Source organism: Mercenaria mercenaria, chromosome 7, assembly GCF_021730395.1.
Source record: "Mercenaria mercenaria strain notata chromosome 7, MADL_Memer_1, whole genome shotgun sequence".
Lineage (NCBI taxonomy): Eukaryota > Metazoa > Mollusca > Bivalvia > Venerida > Veneridae > Mercenaria > Mercenaria mercenaria.
In genome coordinates, this window is record NC_069367.1 from 34,296,762 (window position 1) to 34,310,738 (window position 13,977).

General features: G+C 34.8%; 1 protein-coding gene across 2 annotated transcripts in view; it reads left to right on the top strand.

Annotated features, from left to right (window-relative positions):
• The window catches only part of LOC123554454 (putative glycerol kinase 5), a 47,960-nt gene that overhangs the window by 12,652 nt on the left and 21,331 nt on the right, over positions 1-13,977 (top strand). The window contains exons 1-4 of one of the 2 annotated variants that reach the window (XM_045344618.2): positions 9,014-9,125; positions 10,864-11,031; positions 11,516-11,609; positions 12,062-12,137. In XM_045344618.2, the coding sequence (XP_045200553.2) occupies positions 10,879-11,031; positions 11,516-11,609; positions 12,062-12,137 (323 nt within the window). In that variant the 5' untranslated portion in view covers positions 9,014-9,125; positions 10,864-10,878. Of the gene's footprint in view, positions 1-9,013; positions 9,126-10,863; positions 11,032-11,515; positions 11,610-12,061; positions 12,138-13,977 lie in introns of those variants that run through there. The other variant, XM_053548081.1, reaches the window with a different exon arrangement.

A 13,977-nucleotide genomic window follows, 5' to 3' on the forward strand; every position in this document is an offset into this window, starting at 1 on the left:
AATTTCAATTACATTTTGTTTCTACAGTGTAAGACAGTTATTCATCTATATTCTTAAAACTATGCTGAAAAGAGATTGACTGAATAATTTTGCACATAAAGTTGCGAAAACACATTTATTCAGGGAGGGCCTAAATTGTCCACCTGAAAACATGTAGTATAGCTGTATATTACCTGTATTATAAGAATGATTTTCATGAAGTTTTTGTGGGCGAAAAAAGTAGGTCACTAGGTCGTGGTGGGTCTTTAACGGTAATAGAATGCTACTTTGTATAAGTGAAACACAAAAACTAGATTTTATCCTGACATGTTTTATTCCAAGAATAGTGACTGTACGTTTATGATGAAATAATTTTGCCCTTTTTGTTGAGTTTAATATCGCTCTCATATCTCACTGTCATTTTTACATTGTTAGGATACTGACAATATATGCTGAACAATCGCATAATAACTATAAATATTTTTTCAGTCCTAATAAATTTTGCTCTGGCATCAATGACAATACAGAGGACAAAGCTAAAAATGATGTAGCATATTTGTAAATAACTCAGTCACAACGAATGCATTGTTTAAACTTTACGAGTAAGTTTTCCAAGCATACAGATCGTCAAACAAATGAATTAATACCAGTAGATATCGTAGTTATTGCCGTCAAACTACAGTTTTTACTTATCTCCATAGTCGTCTCGTTCTCACCGTTACTAAGCTATAGCCGTTACGTTACCTCCACTGTTATCTTTTTCTCGCCGTCACCAACCAACAATTGAAACTGAAACTGAAAAAAAAACCCTGAATAATTTGATTAAACGCCTATTTCTATACAATTACATGTTCAATGGCGTTGTACATAATGATAATGATAATAATAACAATAATAATGGCGATGATGATGATGATAATAGCTTTATGTAAACAAATAGTCATGACCGCCCCCTGCCCCTGAGGTCATTTACCCCTACTGCCGAATACCAGTGCTCAAAGCCTTACATGGTACGCCCAGACGAGCTGCATATATATAATTGAAACGTATCTCAATATTTGTTTCGTTCGCGCCGTCACCAAGTTATGGTCATTACATACCTCTAATGGTGTTTAATTATTGCTGTCACCAAGTGACGATAGTAACATACCCCTATTGTCAATTGTTCTCGCCGTCACGAGGCTACAATAGTTACGAATCTTCAATGTAGTCACGTACCTCCATTGTCGTCTCGTTCTGGCCGTCACCTAGCTACAGTTGTTACGTACCTTCATTGTCGTCTCGTTCTGGCCGTCACTAAGCTACAGTTGTTACGTACCTCCATTGTCGTCTCGTTCTGGCCGCCGTCACCTAGCTACAGTTGTTACGTACCTCCATTGTCGTCTCGTTCTGGCCGTCACCAAGCTACAGTTGTTACGTACATCCACTGTCGTCTCGTTCTGGCCGTCACCAAGCTACAGTTGTTACGTACCTCCATTGTCATCTCGTTCAGGCCGTCACCAAGCTACAGTTGTTACGTACCTTCACTGTCGTCTCGTTCTGGTCGTCACCAAGCTACAGTTGTTACGTACCTCCATTGTCGTCTCGTTCAGGCCGTCACCAAGCTACAGTTGTTACTTACCTCCATTGTCGTCACGTTCTGGCCGTCACCAAGCTACAGTTCTGGCCGTCACCAAGCTACAGTTGTTACGTACCTCCATTGTCGTCTCGTTCTGGCCGTCACCTAGCTACAGTTGTTACGTACATCCATTGTCGTTTCGTTCTGGCCGTCACCTAGCTACAGTTGTTACGTACCTCCATTGTCGTATCGTTCTCGCCGTCACCAATTAGGTACCTCCATTGTCGTCTCGTTCTGGCCGCCCCTAAGCTACAGTTGTTACGTACCTCCAATGTCGTCTCGTTCTGGCCGTCACCAATTAGGTACCTTCATTGTCGTCACGTTCTGGCCGTCACTAAGCTACAGTTGTTACGTACCTCCAATGTCGTCTCGTTCTGGCAGTCACCAAGCTATTACGTACCTCCATTGTCGTCTCGTTCAGGCCGTCACCAAGCTACAGTTGTTACGTACCTCCATTGTCGTCACGTTCTGACCGTCACCAAGCTACAGTTCAGGCCGTCACCAAGCTACAGTTGTTACGTACCTCCGTTGTCGTCTCGTTCTGGCCGTCATCTAGCTACAGTTGTTACGTACCTCCATTGTCGTCTCGTTCTGGCCGTCACCTAGCTACAGTTGTTACGTACCTCCATTGTCGTCTCGTTCTGGCCGTCACTAAGCTACAGTTGTTACGTACCTCCATTGTCGTCTCGTTCTGACCGTCACCAAGTGACAAACACTCCATTTTGTTTGATTTTTTTTAAATATATATTTCGTTTAATTTATACTGTGACGTACGTATATTGTTGTCTATGTCTCGCCGTAACCAAGCTTCTTCATTGTCGTCTTTCGCCAAGCTAAAGTTGTTACGTACCTCAATTGTCGTCTCGTTCTCGCCGTCAGCAAGCTAGTTGTTACGTATCTCCATTATAGTTTTGTTTTCTTTGTCATTAAGCTACCATTGTTACGTGCTTCCATTGGTTTTTCGCGCAATTTGCACTGTGACGTATCACTATTGTTGTCTCGGTCTCCCCGTCACAAAGGTACAGTTGTTACGCTCCTCCATTGTGGTCTCGTTCTCGCACCAAACTACCATTACTAGGCTCGCCATTATGAACCCATGCGCGGACCCCTCCCCTCACCCGCCCTGGAAAATCATAACAAGAGGGCCATGATGGCCCTATATCGCTCACCTGAGTACCATTGCTCAAAATGATATGATCAAGTTTTGACATAGAGCACATAGGCATACGCATTAAATATCAGCAGGATAAACATTTTCTTGTAACAGTCCCTTTTGACCTTTTCAGGGCCAATTTCCATACCAAGTTTGAGGGTCCTAGGCTCAAATGCTGCATTTTTGTACAGTTAGTACACTCAAGGCTAGAGGATTCTGATGGGTTCTGATGCTCCGTTAGGTCCGAGTTCTTCTTGTACTTTGACCCGCAGGTGTAACACTCATATTTCCCATCAGAATCCTCTAGCCTTGAGTGATCTTGCATGTCTTTTTGCGTTTTAAATGTCTTGCCTGAAAAGGTTAAAGTAGATAATGTAAGTATCTTTTGCGCTAGCATTACTAATATCATTACACTAAGTCTTAAATCAAACTACGGGAACAGGTGTGGTGTCATTATTATTGCATCATTTTAACAGTTCGACTTGGGGACCATTGAAAATACATTTAAAGCATCTTATCATCACTTCAAATGCGTCTAAATAATGATAAGTCTTCACAGAAACTGGAATTAATGATAATGTCCAAACACTTTTTAAAAATAATTTTGTTGTTAGGAATTGAGATATGCCATTCCGTTAACTAACTGTATAAGCATATAGATCTAGCATAGTGAAGAAGCAAAATTTGAGTATGTTGAAACTTAAGTGATTTTAACTTGTCATACTTGAAAGATTTTGAAGGAATATTTTATTTCTTTTCATTCATATGATAAGTACACTAGATGTGTATATAAAATAAATAATCAAAACTGTAGGTGAAAATAGTGAGATTTTATTTTGAAAGCTAACGAGACCGGGTTTCGGTCACGAGACGTAATGAATTGTAACTGACCTACGTTTATACGTCTTTGACCTATGTTTATAAAGATGATCAGTCATAATATTTCGGATGCTATTAAATCAGCAATGAACTAATAGAATATACAAAAGAAATCGCCATTGCTTAATAACATACCACATTTGGTGCATACATATAGTTTGTCATTGCTGTGCCTGGCTATGTGCGTCTCGAAGTCTTTTCTGGAGAAGGCAAGCATACCACATTGAAGACATTTATGCTTGCCAACGCCCGCATGCCTCTTCTCGTGCTTAATTAAACCAGACTTGCTTTTATATTCTTTAGCGCATAGAGCACAGACGAACATTTTCTGAAATATACAATTAATATTTATTAAAATAATATCAGCATAACCAGAAAAAAAGTAAAGGGGGAAGTTCAGGTTAATTTACATCCTGGTGGATCATTTTTTTATCACCCGTTTACATGGTGGATCTTTTCATCAGCCGTTTACATGATGGATCTTTTTAAATTTTCTCTCCAAACATCCTAAATACATAACCATGGGACAAACTTGAACGTTGATGATAGTGTATGGGCATTTTTGAAGACCCGACAACAGTTGTTCGAGCTCGTGCACGGTTGTATAAGCGGCTATTAAGCCAGACATGCAAATCTATGGGTCCGTCTACGCAGTGGATCTTTGAGAATTTTTTTTTAAACATCGTAGGCCCTAATCTATAAAACTACAAGGACTGTTAGAAAAGTATATACACCTGGGACACTATAAGACATATAGTTCTTCGATGCACCGAAAGAGATTTTGCAAAAAGTCAGTGTTGATAAATAAAGATCAAATTTTACTTTCCGAGCGACGGGTTTGTTTAACTTTGGTGTCCGCGGACGATCGTTTTAGCAGGTGCGCGATGACGTAGTATCCTCCTATTGAATGAGTTCTATAAATATTTACCGAGATAAATCCATTTTTATTAAAATCAGGGGAGGTAATCATGCATTGGTATATGCATGTAGAAGATACAGAGTACAATAAAACAATATATTAGTAAAGTATTCATATCGATAAATGTTCAATCAAGAGTTATCTAATATGACTATTTCTTACCACGGAATACATAAATAACGTTTCAAACCAATCTCATTAGAAGCTGCTAAGGTGTATTCATTTAGATAAAAAATAAAGGAAGGTAATTTGTAATAAATTCAGTCAACCCTGTACCTGTAAACGGCTAACATCCACAAAAAAAAACATCAAATTATTAAATTATTTAGTGTATAAAGACATATGTTTGTCATAGTAGTCGGACCCCACCTGAGAAAATCGGCTGGGTCCGCGCACGGAAGCTACCAGTGGGACATATGGTATCTCCTTGTGCAATAACTGAAGAAACTAGAACTCTGAGGTGTGTCGCGAAAAGTGTAATTAATCTAAGCACTTGTAGAAGACATAGTTCGGATCCTCTAATTTCTTGTCATGAGAAAGGTTTTTTTTTTTTTTATTTCTTCTGAAAAGTTAAGAAAATTAGTATAAAAAGTTTTCGACGACAATTACAAATTTCAAATAGCTTAAAAAAGTACTAAGAATTATTTACCCAGTAAATTCACTTTGTGGTATCGTTAAGTCATTTACTGAGAGCAGTTTGCAGTTTACATGTGTTCTGCAAAATACATTTGTACACTTCTATTTCTAAGTGATTTATGGATATAAGTTGCATTATTCTTTATTTATGAACAGTTACGATAGTTTCGCGCTTATCCCACGAAATATTGCACGAATTGTTGAATGACATCTTGAAAAAGATTTAGTGATCGATATAATAATATCGAGCTTTTTGATATTATCCTGAAATCCATTTAATGATATCTTAAAATCATTTTTTTGATATCAAATATTCATTCTTAGATATCATAGAATTGAGTTAAAGACATCATTTAATTGAATTAAGGATATCGTAAAATAAAGCTGATTTAAGATATTAACCTTCAAACTATAGATCATGCCTATAAATATTTTTGTGATATTTTTAAATGCACAAATAATTAATGATAATGATATCACAATATGAACGTATGATATCCATGAATTAATAAAGGATATTAAGTAGTAAACATCATCCCATAGATATGCACACTCGTAAAAGACTATTTATACTGACACATATAAAGTTAACGATTATATCTAGGCAAGCGTAAAAATTATTTTGCAAATGACTCACTTGAGATGAAATATTTTTACGCTTCTCTTAACTTTTAACCCTTCTAGATTTCAAGTTCCTTTGTCGTGAAACATGTCAAACGTCTATAAAAAATAAACAGATTCTTGTATTTCCCCCCTTGAATTTTAAAACGCAGTGGGAAAACGTACACTAGATATATCTGGACAGGGGATAAACTACTGTACGCCTAGGATTTTGCTATTAGGTGAGACCTTGAATATTTTTTTGAGTATTTTTCGGCGACGCCGTCTAAATTCGTTTTCGTTACCTATGCCACGTGACTTCAGTTTGCAAATCAAACTACTTGATAACGCATTCTAGATAATTTATCAAAATGGAAGATTTATGCAACACTCTGCCTGATTGGACGAGAGTGTCAATTTCTTTCACTCTGTTGATTGTGCTACGCTGAGTGAAATATAGACAAAGCGTTTATTCTAAACGACGCTGTTCACAGTTTTAAAGCTAACTTTCGGGCTCAGTACATTTAGCAAGAATATTGATATATCTCAAAATGATAAGTAAGTTTAATAAATATGATAAAAACCTGTTCAAATACCAACATTTATCAAATTAAAGAAAGAGCTGAATACGGTCTGCGTATCACATGAATAAGGGTGTGATAAGAGTCTTTTATGTAGAGAAGTGCTTTTTAAAAAAAATTCCTTGTTACAATTGTCGTCTGTAGATGAAAAGGTTTCTTGCTTTTATGACTTATCCAGATTGCATATTAAAATGAGCACTTGTTTGCTTTGATATATTTGTTATAAATTATTAAACTGATTTATTAAATATAAATATATTTCTTTAGTACGGTATGCAAATATTGAACTCAGCTGAAATCTTTTTCATTATATATATACTATATAATGACTGAATCTCATTACACTGAAAAGAAGGTACGTTGCATACAGTTATCTATGTAATATGATTACGGTCAAACTTTGCTTATGAAATAGAAATATTGAAATAATTACAATTGTATGTTTTGCTTGACCTTCACTTTTTTATAGGTGTGACGTCATTGTCCAAAGATTCACGAGTAGCGAATATGCATTTGTTAAAGCGAGATCAATTGTCCTATTTTAGAAATAAATAAAAATAATCAGAGATAAAAAAATCCTTTAATTGATTTTTTCTCATGTATTCTAATCAAACTTGACTTGTAGCATCTTTATTAGGCCCGCAGCCAATATTGTTCAGCTGGGACATTTGACCCCTTTTAGTGGCTGCTAGAGCTAAAACTAGAAATGCCTTTATACAGCGTCTCATGAACAGCTTGGTGGATCTTTGTTATACTTGGTCTGGAGCATCATTATAAGGTCCTCTTCCAAATTTATTTATGTAGGAACTTGGGCCCTATTAGGGACCACTATAGCTAAAAGTAGATATGCCTTTCTTCGCATTAACGACTAAAATGTAATGGATTTTTATCAAACTCGGTGTGTAACAATATCGTAAGGTCTCCTGCTATTTTGTTACCAATGGGGATAGGGACCAATTTAGCTAAAAATATAAACACGTTTAATGACCTCTTCTCATGAACCGCTTCATGAATCTTCATCAAACTACTGCTGTAATTATTCGTCTAAGGATAAACGAAACAAAATTGCAACCCTACGAAACCTTTGGGAAAAATTAAAAGAGAACCATTTAAATTGTTAAAGTGTGGTGTTTAGTTTTGCAATTTGAAAAATGTTAGATGAAAGATGAATGTTAGATAAAATAATTCATAAACTTTTTTCATTATTACAATTCGCCGACTATCATTTTTAAAGATATTTCTTGTATAATAATGTATTCATACAAAAACGAAAGGTAACAAAAAACAGCTTGAGCATATACAATAGTGCGGCTGTTAGTCAAATATATCTGCAATACAGTTGCCCAGATCGCTGAAAGTTGCATGATAGTATTCAGTATGGTGGTACTTTTACCAGCAACAAATAGAAACAGGGAGATGGATAAGACGGATAAAGGGAGTGTCAGTATGTACGAGATGGAAAATAAGAAAAACTGAATCTAGATATTTGTTTATTATTAAACCGTTTACACATGTGTAATATGCTAATCGAAATTTCTAACACCAATTTGGTATTTTTGGTAATACGTCTCATACTACAAGTAGTACAATTATGCAGTTTCTCATACGTTTAGAAACATGTCGTAAATAACATATTGAAATTTCAAGAAAATCGGATTATGGAACGTTACTATTTTATTCATTCCATAACCTCTACTCATTTTTAAAAAGTAACAAAATATCACTGAATGCTCTGCTTTTAACTCTTAATTATCCTGCTTCATTTCTATAATGAACTTGTCCATCTTCAAATTGGACAGTGCCATTAACTGTTAAAAGAGTTGCTAACCAAAATGATACTGAATGAATGGCAAACAGTGACCGGGAAGTATTCAAACTTAGAATATTTCACTATTTTGACCATATCTGGAAGGTTTTCGACGTAGTTCGAGTTCTACCATCTGAACATACTATACATGTAAATGAAGGTATATATCCTGGATATAGTTTGAAATCTGGAGTAGTTCTAGAGGTTGTGAGGTAGGTCATACATTGATGTATGGTAGTATATGTTCAAGTCTCTACATATTGGGTACAATATATGGATGTGTAGATAGGTGATTCCACTTCGAAGAGTCAAAAGTCGTCCATTTGACAGACGGACAGACGTTCAAATTTTGCGAATAAAAGGGCAAGAATCGAAGTCGAAATTTTCAAGTACGTTACTCGAAATTTCGAGTTAATACGTCGAACTCGAAATTTCGACTTAGTTACTCGAAATTTCGACTTAGTTACTCGAAATTTCGACTTAGTTACTTGAAGTATTTCGACTTAGTAACTCATATTTTCGACTTAGTAACTCGAAATTTCGAAATATGTAACTCGGAATTTCGAGCTTTAACTCGAAATTTCGAGTTAGTGACTCGAAATTTCGAGTTAATAAATAACATGCACCTGGCACTAATGCTGTTGTTTTTGTTAACCCTGCTTAGAACTTATTTTTCATTGCATCTTTTTGAAAAAGAGTTCTGAAAATAAAACATACGCACGTGCCCTGCTACGCGCTGTCAGTGGATATATCTGGTATACGTTACCAACCGTGTAAAAGACGGTTTTGATACGGCTTGATCGCAGGGATTTATCACCTATAAAACTTTGATCATGTGACCGTTCAAAATGGCCGATGTACTCGCTGTGTCAGACTGATGTCGACAAAACCCAACCCACCGCCTCTAACAGTGTCTTAAACTTATAACATTCTAAATTGGCTACTAAATCAAAGTATGCGTTTATCTCCTCTAAACAATTTTATTTATTCCGTAATAAGAGCAGACTATAGTGCTTTAGGGAATAGAGGATAGCTGAACAAATTATTTTCACTGCTTTCCATCTTAAACTTAAGGTAATTCTGTACTTTTGATAAACCAGAAGTCATGGCATAATGTCATTTATCTGGAAAACATATAATAAAGCCTGGATTTGGCATACAGAAATGAAAATAATTTTCTGAACTTATGGCAACAAGTGAGTGAATTTATATAATTTACAAAGGCGAGCCTTAGGCCTACCCTTACTATCTTTCTAAAGTTAAAATATGATACTTAAAACATCTGTTGCATCAAAAAATTTCGAAAAATGTCTTAAAATTAGCTTGTAATGCGCGGATCTCTTTTACCATGGGCAAATATCTCAAAAACAAGTTCTATGAGAAATTTCATAAAAATCTACTTACTATAGTAAAATAAATTGTCTTCGCAAAAATGTTATCTAACTTGTGATTTTCCTGTAGACTCGTATTATCTCATTATTAATTGTGTGAGGTTAAAACTTTTCAAACCAGTCTAGCAGAAAATCAAGCACACAACCTTATCTTTTCTATTTGCCAGATTTTCTTAGTGTATTCTGAAGTTTTTACTTTCATAACATTTTTGCGAATAGAATTTTTTCTACAGTGTAGATTTTGATGAAACTTCTCACAGTTGTAAATAAACACATGGCCTATAATTTGGTGAAGTAAAATGTATAGGTCCTTGCGCTTATTTTTGAGATATTTGACCATGATTAAAATGAACCGACATTTGTCACTAATTTTAAGACATTATTTTGAATTTTTTAACATGTCATATGTTTTAATATCATATTTTGACTTTAGATATATAGCAACAGTGTCATTGTAATAAATTTACTTACAGGTTTCGATTAAATCATGAAATTGTTTTCATTTCTGTACGCTGAATCCAGGCTTTATTCTATGTTTTCCGGATAAATGACGTTATGCCATCATTTCAGGTTTATCAAACATGCAGAACTACCTTAATCAAATTCTACATTGTAGAAATAGAAAACATATCTATTACATTTTGCTAAATATCAGATTTTAAGTGCTTTTAAGTGATTTGCTCCCTTTGCCATTGTATACTTCTGCGCTAATTTAGTCAGTGCATGATACATGTACACTGTAGATACTCTAGATCTGCGGATAGACTCATAGCCATTGGCAAAGTTTTAGGTTATTTGATGACTATATCTGTAAAGAAAAATATTGGTGGGTACATTGTAGTCAGCACAGCCGCTGTAAGTCTAGCTGCAGTCTGCAGAGTATACATGTACCTGTGTGCATGATAACTTTGGCCATTTTTCAACAATTTGTATCTCGGTAACTTCAGTTGTATCATTTTGTACATGTAAATATCACTGATTTTTAGGAGCCCTTAACCCTTACCCTGCTGAATTTCTATAATGAACTTGTCCATCTTTCAAATTGGACAGTACTATTAACTGTTGAAAGGGGTGCAAACTAAAAAGTTAACGACTGAATGGCGAATAGTGCAAAGGCACTTTTGAAAGGCAGAATCAGTCGTGTCCAACATAATAAGGGATAAAAGTCTGTGTAATTGTTGCATAAATGATGCATTTATGGCTCTGGGCTTCAAGAAATTTTCTTCAAATAGTTTCCTTTTAAAAATCATGTATGAAAATAGTAAGTAAAATAAAGCAGAATCACTTCATTAAATTACAGAGACTAAACCAGAAAATGTCAGAAGGACCAGATGTTCATGAGGCGGAGGAAGCACACGAGGGTCTAAAACATGAGGCATTTATAGTCTCTATTGACATTGGGACAACCAGTCTTCGTAGTCATATATATGATAACCACGGACATATCAAAGCATCAAGTTCGAAAAAGGTCTGTATATAGTACATAGTTGACACATAATTTTTTTTCTTTATCAGAGATGATCTTTTCATTTAGATTGTCTTGCTTATAAATATTTATATTCTATTTTATTCTTTAAAATTTATTAGTGCTTCAGCTTTTATGATATACATGTATCGGAGTACAAGAACTAAATATAGTATAATAAAGGCTGTTGGCACTGTCAGGTAGAATTGGATGAACTTGTTAACAAATTTAGATGAGTATTTACTTCTTCAAGACTAGAAAATTTGGATTTAGCTGATATGTAGTCATTGTCCAGACTATCTGTTTCTTGTCAAACCATTCATTTGTATTTGAATCTTTTTGTAAATTCATTGTGTCTGTCTTTCTACTCAAACACTAAAAATAAAGTTTGAAACAGTGTACGTGAAACTGTAGAAACTTCATTAAGTGATGGTTTGTAAAATTTATCAGAAATTCAATAATAATGTAGAATTAATTACTTCTTTAGATTGAGCTAATATATCCGAAGCCAGGATGGTCGGAAATGGACCCAGAACATCTTTATAGTCAGGTGGTCACATGTGTAGAAGAATCTGTCAAAGGTTTGAAATACTTTCGTTTTTATTTTTCACCCATCTTTCTTTTATATTGTGGTATGAATTTTATTATTGAGAATTGTAAGACTAAGTTTTGTTAAATTTGTCATTTCTGTTGCCAGGCTTGCCTCTGATTGGCTTAACAGATTTGGACAGACAATCAAATTTCTACTAGTTACAGCCTTCTTCGATGGCACATTCAAATTTCTGAAACAATATGCTTGTAAAATAGTTTCTTATATACCATTCTGTGTTCCAGGATTTTTAGGCATAAGAATATATTTTTATTTGTAAAGAATGATGAGATCTTGTGATTAAGTAGGTGTCAAGGTTTTTCTTATGTTTGTGCTATGAAGAAAACATAAATTGATTTATGAAAAGAAATCAGTAATAGTAAGACTGAACAATGATGTTGAGAATTATGGCACTAAGTGTGATAATATTGATGTGTATTTCAGCTGCTGGTATCAAAGTAAGTGATGTAACATGCCTTGGCATTGCTGTACAGAGAAACACGTGCCTTACCTGGGACAGGTAACATTTTTATTTATTAAAACCTTTTTATATATAACATGGATTGTGTGAGAAAATTCTCACAGTTATGCTAGTTATATTTGATGATTAATTCCTGGACTTATGAACAGAACTCATGCCTTGGTACTGGATTGCAGAGACCACAGTCAAATTCTGCTCTCAATTTGAGAAGCTTGTGGTTACGTATGGTGAACAGGTTAGTATTGGTACAGAATTGAGGAACACTGGCTAGGTTAACTGCCTGCCATTACACTTGAAATACTGACGAAAAATGGCACTTGTGTCTAGTTAGTAGGTAACTGTGTTTACTATTTCAAGCATTTAAGCGTTTCCCACTAGTGTTTTTCCCAGGACCAGAATGGGGCGTGGTGCTGCTGGGGCATAAGGGCACTTTTCCGCGGTTCGCTATGCAAAAAGGGCATTTTATCAGTCATTTTAGATCATTGAACTTTGATGAACAAAAAGTAACAACAATGTCTTAAACACACAATTTAATTCACTCTTTTACAAAAAGAACATTATTTCATATAGTACACATAAGACCTATCAAATAAAGCATGTCAGTTAATACTATTGGTTGACTTTCTTAACATAGGCCTACTTTATATTCTTAAACACACAATTTCTTTTTCCATTTTACAAACAGATCATTAATTATATCAAAGTTAATACAATTGATCATTAATTGTAAATACTTCATCATATCAAATGAAACATATGAGTTAATACAATTTGCTGACTTTCTGACCTTTGGCCAACTATAGTTTATTAAACAGCCATTTTTTAAACAGTTATAATTAATTTTATTGAAGTTAATACAATTTGCTGACTTTGTTTAGTTAATTTCCTAAACTTTCTTCAACACACAATTGAATGCAAATATTTCCAGTTTAAATATGTATCTAGCAGATTCTGGTCAAGAATCACCACTTGCTACACACAGAACAGTACATTGCCTCAAATTTATGCCCATCTGGGCTCATCTCTTTAACACACTAGCAAAGGGTGACCATCTTGCCATTTCGTGTTGAACTGGGTACCATGGCCAGAATTTTTCTTTCTTTGATCAAGGTCTGGATATTCTGTACCTTGACTCGGCTGCACAGTGGTCGGGACAGACGCATTGTCGTTTGTTGTGTCTGCACTGGCTCTGGAGAGAGAAAAAAAAAACACACAAAAATAAACATTAATTGCATAGACCGAATAACAGATTTTATAATTCTAGGAAGTATACAAAAATCATAAAAATGGCCTTGAATTGTTCCCGTTTCTTTTTCTTCTTACGCACGACGTATATTCTACTTCTAATAATCAGTCTTATGCATTTTTTCTCAATATTAAAAACAACCACATGAGAAGAATTTAAAAAACAACAACAACAAAAAATACGACTATGCACATACAGGCACACGTTCCGTAAGAGGCAATCATTTGCGGGTTTCGATGCCGAAATTTACATTTTACGGCGTTCATTTTATATTGTACATCTTTCTACTATTTTCACCCATTTGCTTAGTTTAATATTCTTAATTTATGTTGATACGTTAACTAAAAGAATAAAAATTCGTTTGTATGTGCGTCCCTGTAAATATCTTGTAGGAATGATAGTTTTCCCATATTTTACGAAAGAAAATGCTAATAATCATTTGCGGTTTCGATGCCGACATTTACATTTCACGGCGTTCATTTTCTTTTCTATTGTTTGACATATTTGCTTAATTTAATATTCATAATTTATAATACTAGTAATACGTTTACTAAAAGAAAAGAAAAACGTGTGTATGTGCGTCTCTGTAGATATCATGTATCAATAACAGTTTTCCAGAATTTTACGAAAGAC